The sequence below is a fragment of the Carassius carassius genome, chromosome 20, assembly GCF_963082965.1.
Source record: "Carassius carassius chromosome 20, fCarCar2.1, whole genome shotgun sequence".
Lineage (NCBI taxonomy): Eukaryota > Metazoa > Chordata > Actinopteri > Cypriniformes > Cyprinidae > Carassius > Carassius carassius.
Window position 1 is genome coordinate 27,536,750 of NC_081774.1, and position 16,999 is coordinate 27,553,748.

General features: G+C 41.5%; 1 protein-coding gene across 1 annotated transcript; it reads right to left on the minus strand.

Annotated features, from left to right (window-relative positions):
* Positions 1-796: 796 nt before the first annotated feature.
* Positions 797-16,106, minus strand: si:ch211-13f8.1 (uncharacterized). Its single transcript, XM_059502361.1, has 10 exons — positions 15,911-16,106; positions 14,423-15,400; positions 13,723-13,792; positions 13,201-13,341; positions 11,566-12,764; positions 10,521-10,707; positions 3,044-3,263; positions 1,670-1,791; positions 1,334-1,512; positions 797-1,210 (listed from the first exon to the last, which is right to left on the minus strand). Exons 2-10 carry the CDS (start codon positions 15,390-15,392, stop codon positions 1,017-1,019), a joined length of 3,282 nt encoding a protein of 1,093 aa, XP_059358344.1. The 5' UTR covers positions 15,393-15,400; positions 15,911-16,106; the 3' UTR covers positions 797-1,016.
* Between the last annotated feature and the right edge of the window lie 893 nt (positions 16,107-16,999).

Here is a 16,999-nt window from a genome sequence, read left to right on the forward strand (position 1 = left end):
AAGACTGGCCAGCAGATGGAGAAAATGATGTAGCTTTAAAATTATGCTTCTCGAATATCAGACTAATATATTATTCTTAATACTGTCATGTAGTACACAGTATTCAGACTTTCTTTATGTGTGATATACTTACAGTATATGGCATACTATATTTGCTAAAATGAGCAGCAAACAGATCACACTGCATCAGATTCTTTATTCCAGAACGCAAAGCACTTGACCTTCCATTTTCATTTGTCATGTCTGTAAAGTTTAGTGTCTACTTGCAGCATAACCAGTTATGTTGATTAATAATAAGCTTTTTTAAAGAGATAGTTCACCCAGAAATTAAAACTGTCGTTGTTTACTCACCCTTATGTTGTCAAACCTGTATGACTTTCTTCCCCCCCCCCCCCCCCCCCCCCTCTCTCTCTCTCTCTCTCTCTCTCTCTCTCTCTCTCTCTCTCACTGTGTGTGTGTGTGTGTATTTTTCATATAATGAATGTTGATGCTGTTTGGTTACCAGAATTCTTCAAAATATCATCTTTTGTGTTCCTTAGAAGGTTATAAGCATTTTGAGCAACAAGATTTTCATTTTTGAGCAAACTATGCATTTAATAAAATATTACAAGCACAAATGTTAAGATAGATTTGTTGACAGCTAGAACCTTCACACTGATGGCAGTTGCTTATTGCTTACATTTTTTAGGTTTGTTTGATTGATTGATTGATTGATTGATTGATTGATTGATAAGTGAATGTAATTTAATAGTCTAAATATAGTGCATTTTGTTTGTACTAAATTGAAATTGTTTGGAATGGTTTCAATCCACTCATCCATCCCTGAATCATCACAACTATTTAAAAAAGACCAGGTTTTGAAGTTTTTATTTCTTACTTCTCTGGAAACAATGCATTGTACAATCTAATGCATACCTAACCCAGGACAGAAGAACATGTCTAAAAGTGCTTTGTCAACTTTCCTTAATGATCTTTTCTTCATAATTCCGTCTTTCATATTTTGCCCATAAATTGCATCAGTGCTTGACCCAGGAATGTGGCAGAATCCGGATTGTGGCTTTGCTATCCCGGGTCATGAGGCGTGTAACCTGATCCAGGGTCAGTCCAGCTACGATTTCCCCATTGACTTCTAGAATCTCATCTCCAACACTCAGGAGTCCAGTGTAGATGTTCTCCGTGGCACTGTCTCCGACCCGTTCCACATATATACCTACAAAACCAGCATAACTGATTTCCATAAAATACCTCTAAATGATTTGAAACATCTCAAATGTAACAAATCTCTTTTTTTTCAGTGTCATGGAAGCAAATGTGGAGGAAGTAGAAGTCTAACCTGAGTCAGGTCTTCCTTTGCCCCTGGAGATGACGAAACCAAAAGGTCTATTGTTGGCTGGTCTGGTAAGTTCTATGAGTAAAGTCCCGTCAGGAAAGGCCTGCACCAGCCGCCCTAGTGGACCGGCTCCTCGAGAATCCTCTAGTGACTCCTCTATGTTCACTTCCTTCTGAAGCTCCCTGAAACACAGATATAAACGGCTCAATCAGAAAATCAACATATTCTATATGGTTTTACAGCAGAATCAAGAGATCACAAAGCTGAGGCATAGAAATAATAATAATCTTTATTGCTTAAAAATAGCATAGATTTTAGCACACACGCATTATTACAGACCTTGGCCCCAAACTCAGAGGCAGTGGTAACTCTCCTAAAATAGTAGAACGTTCAAACTTCCGTTTTGGGGACTGTAGACTCTGGACAGAAGATGCCTTACGTAACTGAGCCAAAGGAGACTCCTGGTGGCAGAGAGCAGATTTTACTGTGATCAAACCTCTGACATTACATGGACATTAGAATTTAGATTAAGAAACCTAAAGTCTTTGGTGTGCTACTAAGTACTTTTATTACAGAGTGAACGTCACAAAAACATATCATTTTCACCTCAAAATCTAAATTAAAAAAACATTTATTCACAAGCATTTTTACCGATTTCTTAATGTTTTTTTTTAAAGCCTCTTATAAGACTATTTAATCAGTAGTAAAACTGTAATATTGTGAAATATTATTACAATTTTAAATAACTGTTTTCTGTTTTAATGTATTTTCAAATGTAGTTTAATTATGATGGCAAAGCTGAATTTGAAGCATTCTCACTCTCATGCTTAATTGTTTCAGCCACATATAACAAATTCAAGCATGGTGCATAAATATTTTGCTATATAATAATAGGCTATGTCATTGTTTCTTTTCATAATAATAATAATGAAGAGGTAATTGTCATGAAAGTAATACCAATAAAATGGAAGTAGACTATTTTACAGTCCTGTTCCACATTTACATGTGCTTATTATACCAAATACAATAACTGGGTAATAGGTACTAACCCTGAACCTACTCCTAAACCGGTCCTTAACCCATGTAGTTACTACCAGTGTTTTCTTGGATAAGTACACTGTAACTAAATGCACTGTAAAACCATCCAAAATGCATATGGTTTTGACTGGTTTTGTTATATTAACTCTATTAGTTTTAAGGCTAATTCTCACTGCAACAACAGACAGTGGCTATCACCAGATTAATGTTAGGTCACTTCTCAGACATTACATGACCTGACAAACAGCGATTGAACATGCTCAGTCGGCCAAAACAAGCGGCAACCAACAGCAAGAGACAGTTGTCCACACACTGATCTGACAAAACCTGATGAATGTCTCTGTTACTGTTGGTTAGAATCCATCTGTGTGATATAGCCTGCAGTATTCTATTTTCTATAACCTTATTCCTTAGCAAGTAAATTCAGTAAACATGCATCTTATGTCGATTTTTCCTCTTTAAATAGAAAGCAGTTGGTTTCTAGTTTGTTCTGTTAGGTCCACATGACTGATATGTTGTGAGTCTGCAGATGTATTGTGGTCAGCAGATGAACTACATGATATGATGTTTCATTAAACAAAGCCAGAGCTACAGTCCAAATGATCTCAAGTGATATTGCAAGGGAGGGTGCAGCTGTTGGTGGACTCTCTGTCTTTAACAAAGAAGAGAACTCACTGTGTGGAGAGACTGGAGAGAGGGGGTCCTCTTCAGAGGGACTAGGCCTCTGTGTGTAGGACTTGGGGAGGCAGAACTGTAGCGGGCAGTGGGGGAACACAGGTGCTCCATGCTGTTGGACCGGCTTCCCTTCACCAGCTTACCCATACTGTTCAGTCCCATGGCTGAGAAAAAGCGACGGAGAGATAGCTTAGGACGCCCTTCTCGCTCCCCAGCTCTCCTACACATAGGAGAAAGAAGGAGTCCATAATGGAAGCTGTAAACGACTACCAGATGTTTATCTTATACTTAAACTTAAATAAATTGTAAGTAAAATAAAATTGGTGTGTGTTTTTTAACCAAAAAACTGGGTTCAGCCTCTTTATTAAGTTCTTGGGTTATTTACACACTGTTGGTAGTTTTTGGCTAACCAGGTTCTGGGTTAGTGGCAGGTTTAGTTTCATATATAGTAGAAACAATGCACCTTTTAACACATCTAAGCTAAACCACATGTGCAGTTTACTTTATTTCCTGAACAAGTGCAAACCTGAGTTTGAGTTGCTTTCACATTCACACAAATCATGTCACAATTTCAGTGCAATCGAATGCATATCACCTCCTACATGTGGTCTCAGGTTCAACACTTCGGTGCTCTCCCAGGGAAAACATGACAGATTTCACATACATTTTTCAAACTAAACTCATACCTCTTTGGGTCATTGGCTTTGCACAAATGCAAATGTATCCACAGGGCTAGCAACACAAAGCAATACTACAACTATTGGTGTTTCACCTAGCATCAGGGGAGAGATATGATTACATATGCAACTTAATAATTAACAAAACTGCAGTCACACCCTTGCAGTGTAGACAGCAGATATTCCATTGATTATAATGGAAGCAATTTAGTGTGATTGCATGGCAGATGTGGTCATGTCATAGATTACCAGTTTAGTTGTTTTTAACCCATCTATTTATCAAGCATACAGGTAATTTTAAGAACACTCCATCAGGTGAGTTTCACCTCTGTGGGAACATGTGTACATTATACAGGTGAATCTAAAAAATAAAAAAGAATGAAGGTTTTTATTTTTTTGTAATTTAACTTTCAAAAGTAAACTTTCTTATATTCCAGATTCATTGCACACAAACTGAAATATTTTAAGAGTTTTTTTTCTTTCTTTCTTTGTTTTAATTCTGATGGTTAAGTCTTACAGCTTAGGAAAATTTAAAATTCAGTTCTCAAAACAATTTAACACTCCACTTTGAGCTGGGTACATCTTCGGATAGTTTAGAACAGGGGTGTCAAACTCAGTTCCTGGAGGGCCGTAGTCCTGCAGAGTTTAGTTCTAACCCTGCTCTAACACACATACCATGTAGTTTACAAATAAGCCTGAACGGGGTTGAATTAAGGTTTAAGTTAGGGTTGAATCTAAACTTTGCAGGGCTGTGGCATTCCTGGAATTGAGTTTGACACCCCTGGTTTAGAACATGCACCCACAATTATGGGAAAGACTACTGACTTGACAGTTGTCCAGAAGACAATCATCAACACCCTCCACAAGGTCACAGAAGGTCATTGCTGAAAGGGCTGATTGTTCACAGAGAGCTGTATCAAAATATATTCATAGAAAGTTGACTGGAGGGAAAAAGTGTGGTAGGAAAAGGTGCACAAGCAGCAGGGGTGACTACAGCCTTCGGAAGATTGTCAGGAAAAGCCGATTCAAGAACTTGGGAGAGCTTCACAAGGAGTGGACTGAAGCCGGAGTTGGCGCATCAAGAGTCACAACACTCAGACGTCTTCAGAAAAAAGGCTACAGCTTTCCCATTCCTAGAACCAAGCCTATCCTGAACCAGAAAAAAACATCAGAAGCATTTCACCTGGGGTAAGGAGAAAAAGAACTGGACTGTTGCTCAGTGGTCTACAGTCCTCTTTTCAGATGAAAGTAAATTTAGCATTTTATTTGGAAATCAAAGTCTGGAGTCTGGAGGAAGACTGGAGAGGCACAGAATCCAAGCTGTTTGAAGTCAAGTGTGAAGTTTCTGAAGTTAGTGATGACTTGGGTGCTGTGACATCTGCTTGTGTTGGTCCATTGCGTTTTATCAAGTCCAAAGTCAATGCAGCCATCTACCCGGATATTTTGGAGCACTTTATGCTTCCATCTGCTGACAACCTTTATGGAGATGCTGGTTTCATTTTGATGCATGACTTTAGCACCTGCCCACAGTGCCAAAACCACTTTCAAGTGGTTTGCTGACCATGATTGGACAGCCAACTCACCTGACCTGAATCTGATCAAGATCAAGTGCGCATTCTTATTCTTTGGCTTGGGTTTAACTAATTAATTTTACTTTGTTGGAACAGCAACTACACTAATTATATCTCTATTTGTTTCTCGGTTTTGCCACAGGGTGTACTAGAATTTACACAAGCTCCAGTCTGGATCCAGAACACCTGAGAAGAGATGATGCTGACTTCTTAGAGGACCTCAGATGATGCTAACCCTGATACAACATACAGAACTTACAAATATTGTTACAAGTGTGATTGCATCATATAATAATTGCTGTTAATAGTGTTCATCGTCTGGCTGACTATGTCTTGTATTAATTTTTCTGAAAAATCCTGTCATATGCACATAAACTGACAGTCACCACTTATAAGCTACTATTAAATATTGTAGAAAAGTAATTTTCCGTAAAGTTGCTGTCACGGTTCATGGGTCAGTGCATTCATCTTGTGTCTCTGTCTGATTGTGTGCATCTGTTAACTAGCAGCAGCTGCGGTCTATGAGCACCAGCTGCAGCTCATTTGCGCTGCATTTAAGTTTGACTGGCATCCTGTTCGTGTTGTTGGTTCGTTGATTTCTCGTCTGTCTCTCTTGTCTAGTCGTGCCCTGTCCCTCCAGTTGGGAGTGTCTGGACCTTATTCCTCGCCCGCCTGGGATTCCTGAGCTGGGTTTGAGTTACTGCAGCTTGAGCGATCTGGACCTTATTCCTCGCCCGCCTGGGATTCCTGAGTTGGGTTTGAGTTACTGCTTGAGTGGTCTGGACGTGATTCATCTGGGGTTATGCCATCGTCTTCCTACGTTCTCATTGCTGGCTATCTGAGATACAAATAAACCATTTTTACCTCGCACTTGGATCCCGTGACTCGATCATTGTGACAGAATGAACCAACCGAAATGGATCCAGCGAGCTCGGCAGAATTATGAGACTTTTTAACCAGTAGTAACTCTCGCATGGAACGCCAAGAGAACTGGGGAGAACTGGGGAACTAGCATGTGGGAACAGAGACTTCCATGCTGCGCCTCCTTCCAAGCATTTTCGCAGGAGCTGAAGAAGGTATTTGATCATGCTGCTTATGGCAGGGAGGCAGCTAGACTTCTCGCGGAGCTGCGACAAGGGAATTGCACCGTAGCCGATTATTCTATTGAATTTCGCACTTTAACCGCGGTGTACAGCTGGAATTCTGATGCACAGTTGGACCTGTTTCTACACTGACTTTCGGACACCATCTAGGACGAGATTTATTCCTCGGATTTACCAGCGGGAGTGGATAAACTCATTGAGCTGGCTATTCGTGTGGATGTCAGAGTAAGGAGGCGTGTCCAACAGAACCACAGAGAATCCCTGACGTCACTCATCATAGCAGCCTGTCATCAGTCACTGAGGAGAGTGAGTTCTCTTTTCCAGATCCAGAGCCCATGCAGATGGGCAGGTCTCGTCTTTCACAGCAGGAGAAGCAGAGACGCAGAGAGAAGGGTTTATGCTAGTACTGTGGAGCCACCGGTCACGTCGTTCTGCAGTGTCCAGTAAACGTCGGTGCCCGCCAGTAGGTAAGAGGTTACTGACGGGTGAACTCTTAATAAATCCTCTCTTTCTATCACGTCGCTACCAGTAAGGCTGACACTCCATTCTCTAACTTTTGATTGTGAGGCTTTGGTGGATTCGGGGGCGGAGGGTAATTTTCTAGACATTAATGTCGCGAAAAGACTTAAGATACATATGGTGGAACTCTCTCAGCCCATCTTTGCAGTGGCACTAAATGGTCAGCCTTTCTCTTAACTGACACTCCTGCTGCTCCTGTGGTTTTGGGGCATCCCTGGCTGGTGCTCCATAATCCCCAAATAAACTGTTTTTTTCCAGGACAAAATTTCTGTTTTGTCCTGGAGTGAATATTGTCATGCGTCATGTCTGTTGTCTGCATGTTCTCCTGTGTCTTGTTCTGTGTTTCAGGATGATCACACTGACCTGTCTAACGTGCCACGTGAGTACCTCAACCTGAAGAGAGTGTTCAGTAAGTCTCGGGCTGCTTCTCTACCTCTGCATCATCCCTATGACTGTGCTATAGAGGTATAGTCAGGTACGTCTCCGCCTGAAGGCAAATTATATTCGCTTTCCAATCTGGAGAGGGAGGTCATGGAGAAATATATTTCTGATTCTCTTGCAGCCAAGATCATCCACCCTCTTCCTCTCCAGCAGGTGCAGGATTTTTTTTTTGTGAAAAAGAATTGTATTGACTATCGAGGGTTAAATGATATCATGGTAAAAAATACTTATCCTTTGCCGCAGGGGGCATCATTTTTCACGAAATTGGATCTCCGTAACGCTTATCATTTGGTTCGCATAAGAGAGGGGGATGAATGGAAGACTGCTTTTAATACCCCCAGGGGGCACTTTGAATATCTTGTTCTTCCTTTTAGCCTTTGTAACGCCCCTGCGGTATTCCAAGCACTCATCAGCGATGTGTTGAGAGATATGGTAGATCAGTTCATTTATGTCTACCTGGATGACATACTGATATTTTCTCATTCTCCCTAGGAACATGTTCAACACGTCAGGCAAGTGCTTCAGAGGCTGTTAGAGAATGGGCTTTTTGTCAAGGCGGAGAAATGCGTTTTCCATGCACAGTCCTTTTTTGGAATACATTGTCTCGGCCAAGGGGGTGCGCATGGATACCGACAAGATTCAGGCTGTGGTAAATTGGCCAACCCCAGAGTCTCGTAAGGCCCTGCAGAGGTTTCTGGGCTTTGCCAATTTCTACCAGTGATTTCTTCGCAATTTCAGCCAGCTAGCCACCCATTTGACTTCCTTAACCTCCATCAAGACTGCCTTCAGGTGGTCTAGTGCAATGGAAGCTGCATTTTCCAAACTGAAAAGCTGCTTCATTTCAGCTCCCATCCTTATTGCCCCTGATCCTTCCCGGCAGTTCGTGGTGAAGGTTGACGCGTCAGAGGTGGGGGTTGGCGCGGTTCTATCCTAGCGTTCCCTCACGGATGGTAAGGTGCATCCTTGCGTATATTTTTCTCACCGTTTGTCCCCTGCCGAGCGTAATTATGACATTGGTAATAGAGAGAGAGCTGTTGGCAGTCAAGCTCGCTTTGGAAGAGTGGCATCATTGGTTGGAATGTTCGGGGGTTCCTTTTATTGTTTGGACCGATCACAAAAATCGTGAATACATCAAGACCGCTAAAAGATTCAACTCTAGGCAGGCTCAGTGGGCTCTTTTTTTTGGTCGTTTTGATTTTTCTATTTCTTATCGTCCAGGTTCTAAAAACATCAAATCGGACGCATTATCCCGTATTTTTGATGTTTCGGATCGCCCATCTTTTTCTGAGCCCATTGTACCGCAGAAAGTCTTTATTTCTGCAGTCACGTTGGACATCATGTCGAAGGTTCGCACAGCCTCGCAAGGGGTAACGCCCCCGCCTGGATGCCCACCGGGTCGGTTGTTTGTGCCAGAGGCTTTAAGGTCTGAAATTATCCGATGGGGTCATTATTCCAAGGTAGCTTACCATCCTGGGGTTAATCGTACCATGTTTCTCGCTAAACAGTGGTTTTGGTGGCCAGCCATGACTCGTGACATTCGTCTTTTTGTTTTGGCTTGCTCTGTCTGTGCTGTTTCGAAGTCTTCCAATCGACCCCCTGCTGGACTCCTCCAGCCGTTGTTAGTTCCTTCGAGACCCTGGTCCCACATTTCGCTAGATTTCGTTTCGGGTCTCCCTCCCTCACAGGGAAACATGGTGGTTTTGACCGTGGTGGACCGGTTCTCGAAGGCAACTCATTTCATTCCTCTGCCTAAATTACCTTCTGCCAGAGAAACAGCAGTTGCTGTCATAGATCACATTTATCGCTTACATGGCCTCCCGATGGACATGGTCTCTGACAGGGGGCCTCAGTTTGTTTCCAAATTTTGGAGAGAATTTTATAAATTACTCAGGGCGACTGTTAGTCTTTCTTCTGGATTTCATCCTCAGAGTAATGGTCAGACGGAGAGGGCCAACCAAGACCTAGAACGAATGTTGCGATGTTTGGTTTCTCAGAACCCCTCCTCTTGGAACCAGCAGCTCTCATGGGTTTAGTATGCACATAACTCATTACCAGTTTCAGCTATGGGCCTATCGCCTTTTCAGTGTAGTTTAGGGTACCAGCCACCACTTTTTCCAGAATTTAAATCCGAAGTCGCGGTTCCCTCTGCCCACGCATTTATCCAGAGGTGCCGACGCACCTGGACCAGGGCCAGATCGACCCTGCTCCGGGTGGGGGCGCGCACCAAGGTTCAGGCCGATCGCCACCGGTCGAAACCTCCCATCTACGTCGTAGGTCAAAAAGTGTGGCTTTCATCAACGAATATTCCTCTCCAATCCGTCAGTAATAAGCTTGCGCCCAAATTTATTTGTCCATTAACTGACACCAAAATTATTAGTCTGGTGGCAGTCCCGCCTCAAACTTCCTCCGGCGTACAGGAGAATTCATCCGGTGTTTCATGTATCTAAATTAAAGCCCGTTTTTCATTCACCCATTAATCAGCCGGTCCCGGTCCCGGTGAGTGCATAATTAAACCTGCTTTGGAGATCTTGAACAAATCTGGGTTTTTTTTTATCTTTGAGGAAAATATTAAATTTTTTTGAGATACAGAATTTTTTATTTTCCTAAGCTGTAAGTCATAACCATCAGAATTAAAACGCAAACCTCTTGAAATATTTCGGTTTGTGTGCAATGAATCTAGAATATAAGAAAGTAAGCTTTTTTAATTAAATTGCAAAAACACTTTTCTATGATATTCACATTTTTTGGGAGATGCACCTGGAATGCAATTGTCAGTCACCGTGATTTTTCAACCTTCAAGCACAGGATCTGGTGTGACCGCACCAGTTGCACACTCCTTAGGAAAGTCCTATCCAAAACTAACCCTACCCTTAATTTATCCCAAAAATTTTATGGAAATAATCACTGCATATCATTGTACAGACATCTTTGACTGAAGGTTTTTCGGGCTACCATTTTTGACAAGAATAAATTCATTCTCACACAAGAACACCTGTCTCTCATGTGATCTTTTGTTATTTCTTGTATCAATTCCGGTGTGTTTGGTTGTAACGTAGTTTGTAAACAGTGCAGAGTTGTTGGCGGCCTTCCCACTGAAAAGTTATGTACTGTGTGACCCCCTGTCGCCAAACCATTGTGGACTGAAGGGTCTTAATATATAGCTTACCTAGACACAGCTAAACTGTCATCCCAATGTATTTCAGCCTTTCGGTGCTCTGCTCTCAGAAGTTCTGCCCTCAGGTCTTCTGCTTTGGATGTACCCATAGCTCTCAAAGCTGGGCGACAATCTGGGGGAACAGGTGCTGCGCATGAGCTTCTGGGATCTCTGCAGACACCCTCACCTGCCAAATGACCTGATGCACAACAAAAGAATTAGCAAACATAGTTGCAGTAGGAATCGATAAACCAGGTTGTTTAAACCTGTTGTTCATGTAGATGCAGAGTCTCCCTATTGCTAACTTTGGGTGTACTTACACTGGGTGTGGTTGCCTTCAACTGAACCTGAGCGTGATTGTTCTCCCTCCCCTCTCCCCCACTGGCCTGCACTCATATTGCACTTTAATGTTCCGGGCCAGAGCACACTTACGTCATTCATGATGCAACATTTTAATTTGAAAAAAAAAGAAAGAAAAGCACTTTCGCTAATAGACTGCCTAATAGATTTATCATTTATGCCATGCAGCAATTTTCACTTGATTTCGCTGCTCGTATGAGATGATTATTATGTAGGAAGCTGACATTGGTGGAGGAATTTGCAGCTGTTCATCAAGAAGATGAGAACCAAACCCATTATAATCCTAAATATACTTGATATATACTTTACTTTAATTAATTGATAAGTGTACTGTAGTAGTAACAGGAAATGTATGCGGTCATAATGATGACAGTAGTGCACACAAAATAGTAGCTGTTCTTGAGCTCAACCAGACCGTGCTCTTGCCCACCTCTTCCAAGTGAACCAGGGACGGCCAAACGAACCTTTCCCGGGTACAGTATGGAGCATTTACACTAGTCAAACGAACCAGTGGTTCGGGTGACAAACACGCTCGTGCACTGTTCAGATTGCCTAGTGTGAATACACCCTTAGAGCATCAAGAGAAGAACATCAAGGTTTCAGCAGAAAAACTGGTGTTAGGTGTGACATCCTGACCAAGTTATTTTAAGTCAGCTAGTCGGATGCCACATTTGATCATTTAACCAGGTAAACTTACCTGTGACTAGGTCACCTGCAGAGTCCCATATAGCTAGAGCCTGGAGGTCTGTGGTCAGCATAGATGAGGAATACCTGAGAGAAGATGGTCTGTTGCAAGAAGTCAGTCCTGAGGTGACTGGATGAACCGGAGGGGAGGCACTGAGAGTGACACTGAGGTGCTCTTCAGGCAGTATGTTGTCATGGTGAGAGCTCCCATCTAGCTTGTGGTCAAGATGAATTAGGCGGTACTGAACCGAGGGCATTAGCTTGACCACCCGTTGCCCTGTCGGCCGACTCTTGGAACTTGATTTCAGAGCCGATTTGATGGGAAGATGGGGGGGAGAGTCCTTGACATTGCAAGAGAGATCCTTATTCTCAAGGTCAGTAGAGGTTTCTGTCACACCTTGTTCATGCGTATTTAGTTTAGAGCGAGTAGTTTTATCTTCCAGGCTTGATCTGGTTTTGGAGTTCCTTCTCTGAGCCCATAGATCCTGACTTCGAGCATATGGACCATTGCCGCTTTCAACTCTGCTTTCTCCTTTCCTGCTCCTTCTTCGAAGCTTCCCAAAAGCTGACGTGTTCTCGCCTGCACCTCCTACATCTCCCCGTCCTATATTTTCTGCCAGGCTGACACCTCCAGTGAAAGTTAAACTTTCCATGAAGGATGGGTGGATGCTTCGGTGACATGGCTTGCCAGGGGTGACCCATCGAGGGGCAGCCTTCTCCTGAGAATCTACTATACTATGTGTTGGCAGGGAATGGCAATCTTTGTTTTGTGCAGGTCCCAAGATGCTTCCACAGGTTTCACATTTCCTGAGCATATCATCATTTGACACTATGGCAGCCAGACACTCTCCCTCCTTGGTCAATATTGCGACAGGGATTCCAACATTTACCCAGTTTATTGCTACCCCCCTGCCTTCCTCTGGGATGTTGTACACCGGATCTGCCTTCAGCTGTTGGGTTGAGTGGGATTTCTCAGCCACCACTGGCCCACGTTCACGCACCCGTTCCAGGTATCGCCGCTTAGCCTCCTTTTCTGACTCATCTTCAAAACGTACTCGTGTGGGCGATTGGCCGTACCGGCGTGAGCGCACCCCACGTTCATGGCTCCTGCCCCGGACATCCGGTGACTGAAGAGGTGAAGTATCCTCCTTTTGAGCCGTGACAAGAACAGCACTGTGCAGTGCAGATGACACACTGATTGGTAAAGCTTCCCTATAAAGCAGATACGAGAGCTTTTACAGAACACCTGGAGATCTGCAATCACTATCTGTATCATTTCATTATCTCTATTACATCACTGCATCATGTTACATAATTATAATTTAAACTTGAATGGAAACAAATGGCAAATGCATTATTTTTTTTAAATTAAACAGATTAACATGAATTAAGGCTTTTGATTTATTTAATAATCAACTTGTGACAGGATTAATAATAATGCTTGCCAAATATGTGTTATATGCAGTACACGGGATTATATAACACAGGAACACAACTCTGAATGAACTGCTTAAATAAATATTTCCATGTATCTTTGGATATGATTTTAGATGGGATATTAAAAGTTAGTAGTAAATTACTTTTAAAAAGACAACCATGATACAAGACAAACAACAAGAAGGCAGTAGAAAGTCTTAAGGTGACTTACAGGCCCTTTCTTTGACCAAGGCAGGTGGTGGTTTCACTCTCAGAGTTTTGAGAACGTGCTTTGAATCGAGCTCTTTCCAACAGACGCTTTGCTTGTTCATGTCGTGGACTAAGAGTTACTTCAGCAGTGGAGATCAGCGGTCTGTCCAAAGCAGAAAATACATTTACACTCTACTGAGTAAGTCTAATGACTATTCAAAATGCTATGAATTATTTTCTCAAATGTTTTCATTTCTCAACAGCCACACAAAAGGTTTACAACCTATTATTTCCATTAACATTACACTGTCAATATGACAAACTTGCACCATACTTCCCACAAATCAGAAATAAACATACAGAATGTCAGAAGCTTAAATCTTATGTAATCTCTTTCATGGACATGTTATGTGCAAGCCCTAATCTTTAAATGAAGAGGTGTGTCTTTCATATGGATTTGTATTCTGACAGAAGTCTACCACAGCTGAGTGCAAATGCATAGTCATATTAAATGATGTGCTTGATTGAGGACAACGTGTCTTACCTATAGTTAAACACAGGGTCCCTTGTGATGATCGCTGAGTCCCATTCACCTACTTTGTAGGGAGGTAAATCTGTACAAAAACACATACTGTTGTAGAATAATGAACTCAAACCCATTTGGCATGTGTTATAATTTCAATGAGCTTGCTACGGCCATTCGCTACAAGACCAGACTGAGCATCTAATCATTCCTTTTAACAGGAAGTGGAAGAATAGTACAAACCCCCTGAACCAATATCCTGTAGTCCTACTGTTACATAACCAAGCTGGCAGATTTCAGCCTATCTATCCCTACGTCGTTCGGTATTATAACACTATTATCTCCACTGCTCCACTTCCTCCGAAACCCTTCCCCCTCATCTGTAATTATGGTGACAGGCAGCCACATCTGTTCTGAGAGATCATACCGAACTCCCTGCTGTGAGTTTTGGCTCAGTGACCCATGGGTGATTTATGCTGGTTAAATCATAAATACAGTGAAAAACTGCACAAGGTAATTAAACGAATGCCGGGATCCAAACAAAATTGGACACCTATCACTTTAATTGTACAGACGAATAAAAAAACACTGAGAGATTTTTTTTTTAATATCTTCTTTTGTGTTCCACATATGAAACAAAGTCATGTTTCAACACAAAACAAACATAGTCATGAAGAATGTTCATTCTTGGGTGAACTATCCTTTTAATCTAAAGCCTTACCTTTGTGTGGCTCCTTTGGTGGTTGATACTGCCCCTCTGGATGCATGGAAGTATTGATCTCAATAGCATCAGCTTGGTATTCGTTCAGGTCTGTCTTGTTCATCTCGACTTTCTCTGCAATAGACAAAGACCCTCCCCTGTTGCACACAGTCTCCCAACTGTCTGCCTTCCACAGCCCACCAGTTGGATCTGCTGTTGCAGTCTCCTTCTGGAGATACCTACGAAAAGCAGTTTCCAAGCTGTCAGTCCTTTGCAGCTCCTTGTGAACAACAACACCCACAGTCTTTAGTTTTGGCTTCCATTTCAGACCCTCCTCAGTTGTGGGTGGCACATCCTTTGGAGTCGCCAGTGTGGAGGAACTCGCTGAATTAAGAAGTAAAGTCTCTGGTCGTGCCACTCGCCAGAAGCCCTTGGGAGGAGCCCAGTGCCTGGGAGAAGACGTTGTTGACTTGATTGCAATGCCTCTTTGAGGCTCACCAGCTACACCCACTGCAATATTCTCCAGGCTAGACCCTTCACAAAGCCCACGGGACATTTCTGCTGCACCTTGAGATGGACTGTCTTTCCCACTTTTGTTGGCAGTCTCTTTTTCTCCTTGCATCCCAGAGTTGGGTTCCTGCACGTCTGTATTACCAGCAATTGGCTTATTGCTCTGCTCAGTGTATTCTGTTTGAAAAGTAGACAGCGCTTCATCATCTGGGTTTTTCTTCAGTGATTCTTCTGCTGAACCCTCTGGTATTAGATCATCTCTCTCCGCCCCCTTTAACTTTCTCTGGGACACTGCTTTGACTTTAGACTGCAGGGCAGAAACTGCTGAACCCGGGGCAGGGGAGCAAGAAGGGAGAGATGCCTTGGATTTTAATATATTGGCAGAGGGTCCACTTTGAGGATCATCTGGTAGCTCAGCACTTTGGTCTGCCAGACTTCTTAGTGGTTGTGTCTCAGAGAGATCCTCTGTCCCTTCATCCATTTTGCACACTTTAAAGAGAAAAATATATGCCAGACACAAATTTAAACCAGATGGAGAGGAACGTTTTGCAGAGCCGCTGTTTATGTATTCCATGTTAGTAGATTAAATATTCTTGAATCCCTCTTACGCGCATCAAACTATGTAAGCGTTTGCATAATACCAATACTTTCATAGTGTTAGATTATCCACAACAAGAGATCTAAAATGAATATAAGTTCATGACAAGGTTACACGGTTAAAGATGATGAAAAATATATCACAATGGATGTATAGTGAATTCACTGTTACAATACTGACTTATCAGTCCCTAACAGAAAACTGATCTCAAAATTTACTGACAGGTTTCTGAACTGTAAGTGTAGACAGATGTACAGTTTTCTATGTAAAATGAATATTAGTTGTAACTGTGATGGAGAATTTATAATTATAACACACACACACATCAATGTCATTAAATAATCATTACATAATATTGACCTAATACATTATATAATATTATAAACAGTATGATATCTTACCTTACTTTCACTGATGGTCTATTCGAGTCTGTTACATTTCACAGGTTCAGTTGAATAAATGGCACTGACCCAACATTCAAAATCATTCCTGTCTCTTCTAGCCCAGTAGTACTTCAATGGCCGAAACCAACAACAAATGCTACCCGTTGATATGAGGAATTACTCCCATGATGCTCTTCTTCGTTGAGCTGTCACCATCAACTATCACTGCGCATCCACTGGTGGTAGATTCCATCTTTAACCTATGAGCGCTCGCTCAATATTCATGATTGGTCTGTTAATCCCCACAGAAATCAGAGGGATTAGACAAAAATGGAAAATAAATGCGTACTTTAATTCCTTTGATGTCAACTGCAGCATTCCATTGCATTAGTTGGTACAATTCACAGAAATGGTATTTAAAAAGTGTACTCATATGTAAAGGTCAACTGTGATCAAGTATTTTGAGAGATGCTAGTGATTCCAACTGTTCAAAAAGATAATCTGCCTGGGAAACTTGAACATTTTCTAGTATTGACAAATACAAAAAACAAAAAATACTATGTCCTAAATATTTTTATTATCATAATATTCAGGAGACTGTATTATATTTTAATATCTGTAACACAGAGATACAAAACGCACTCCTTATGTGCAATCACTTTTATTCCATTTGCATACAATAGTACATATGCCTTCCAAAACAATAATCTGTAAAAGTAGTATTTATTTTTTAAATTAATATTTATTATTTAATAATATTATTTTAAAAAGCACAGAACATGTTGGACAATCAGACCAGAACTTAATAATTTGTAATGTAAACTATACGGGCCTATATTTAGGTGAAAAATAATGGCATTTTTATACATGAAATATGTTCCATATTTGTTAAATTCCAATATTAATGTTAACAATTAATATAAAAAAATTCCAAAAAGTGTTAATGTATTTATATGTTTATTTAGTAGGTTTCAGTTTGGTTTATAATTTTCCACATTCATTTAAATTTTTTGTGCTTATTTTTTGTACTGAAATTTGAATTGGTGTGAAAAAGAATTATACTGTTTCCCAATGAATCTGAAATATGTGCTGTTGTTGAGCAAATGT

Coding starts and splice junctions, on each gene's coding strand:
- si:ch211-13f8.1 (XM_059502361.1), bottom strand. CDS start 15,392: ATGGATGAAGGGACAGAGGATCTCTCTGAGACACAACCACTAAGAAGT. Junction 10,708..11,565: donor TGCAGGTGACCTAGTCACAG/GTAAGTTTACCT, acceptor GTTGTGCATCAG/GTCATTTGGCAGGTGAGGGT. Junction 1,513..1,669: donor CCTCTGAGTTTGGGGCCAAG/GTCTGTAATAAT, acceptor TCTGTGTTTCAG/GGAGCTTCAGAAGGAAGTGA.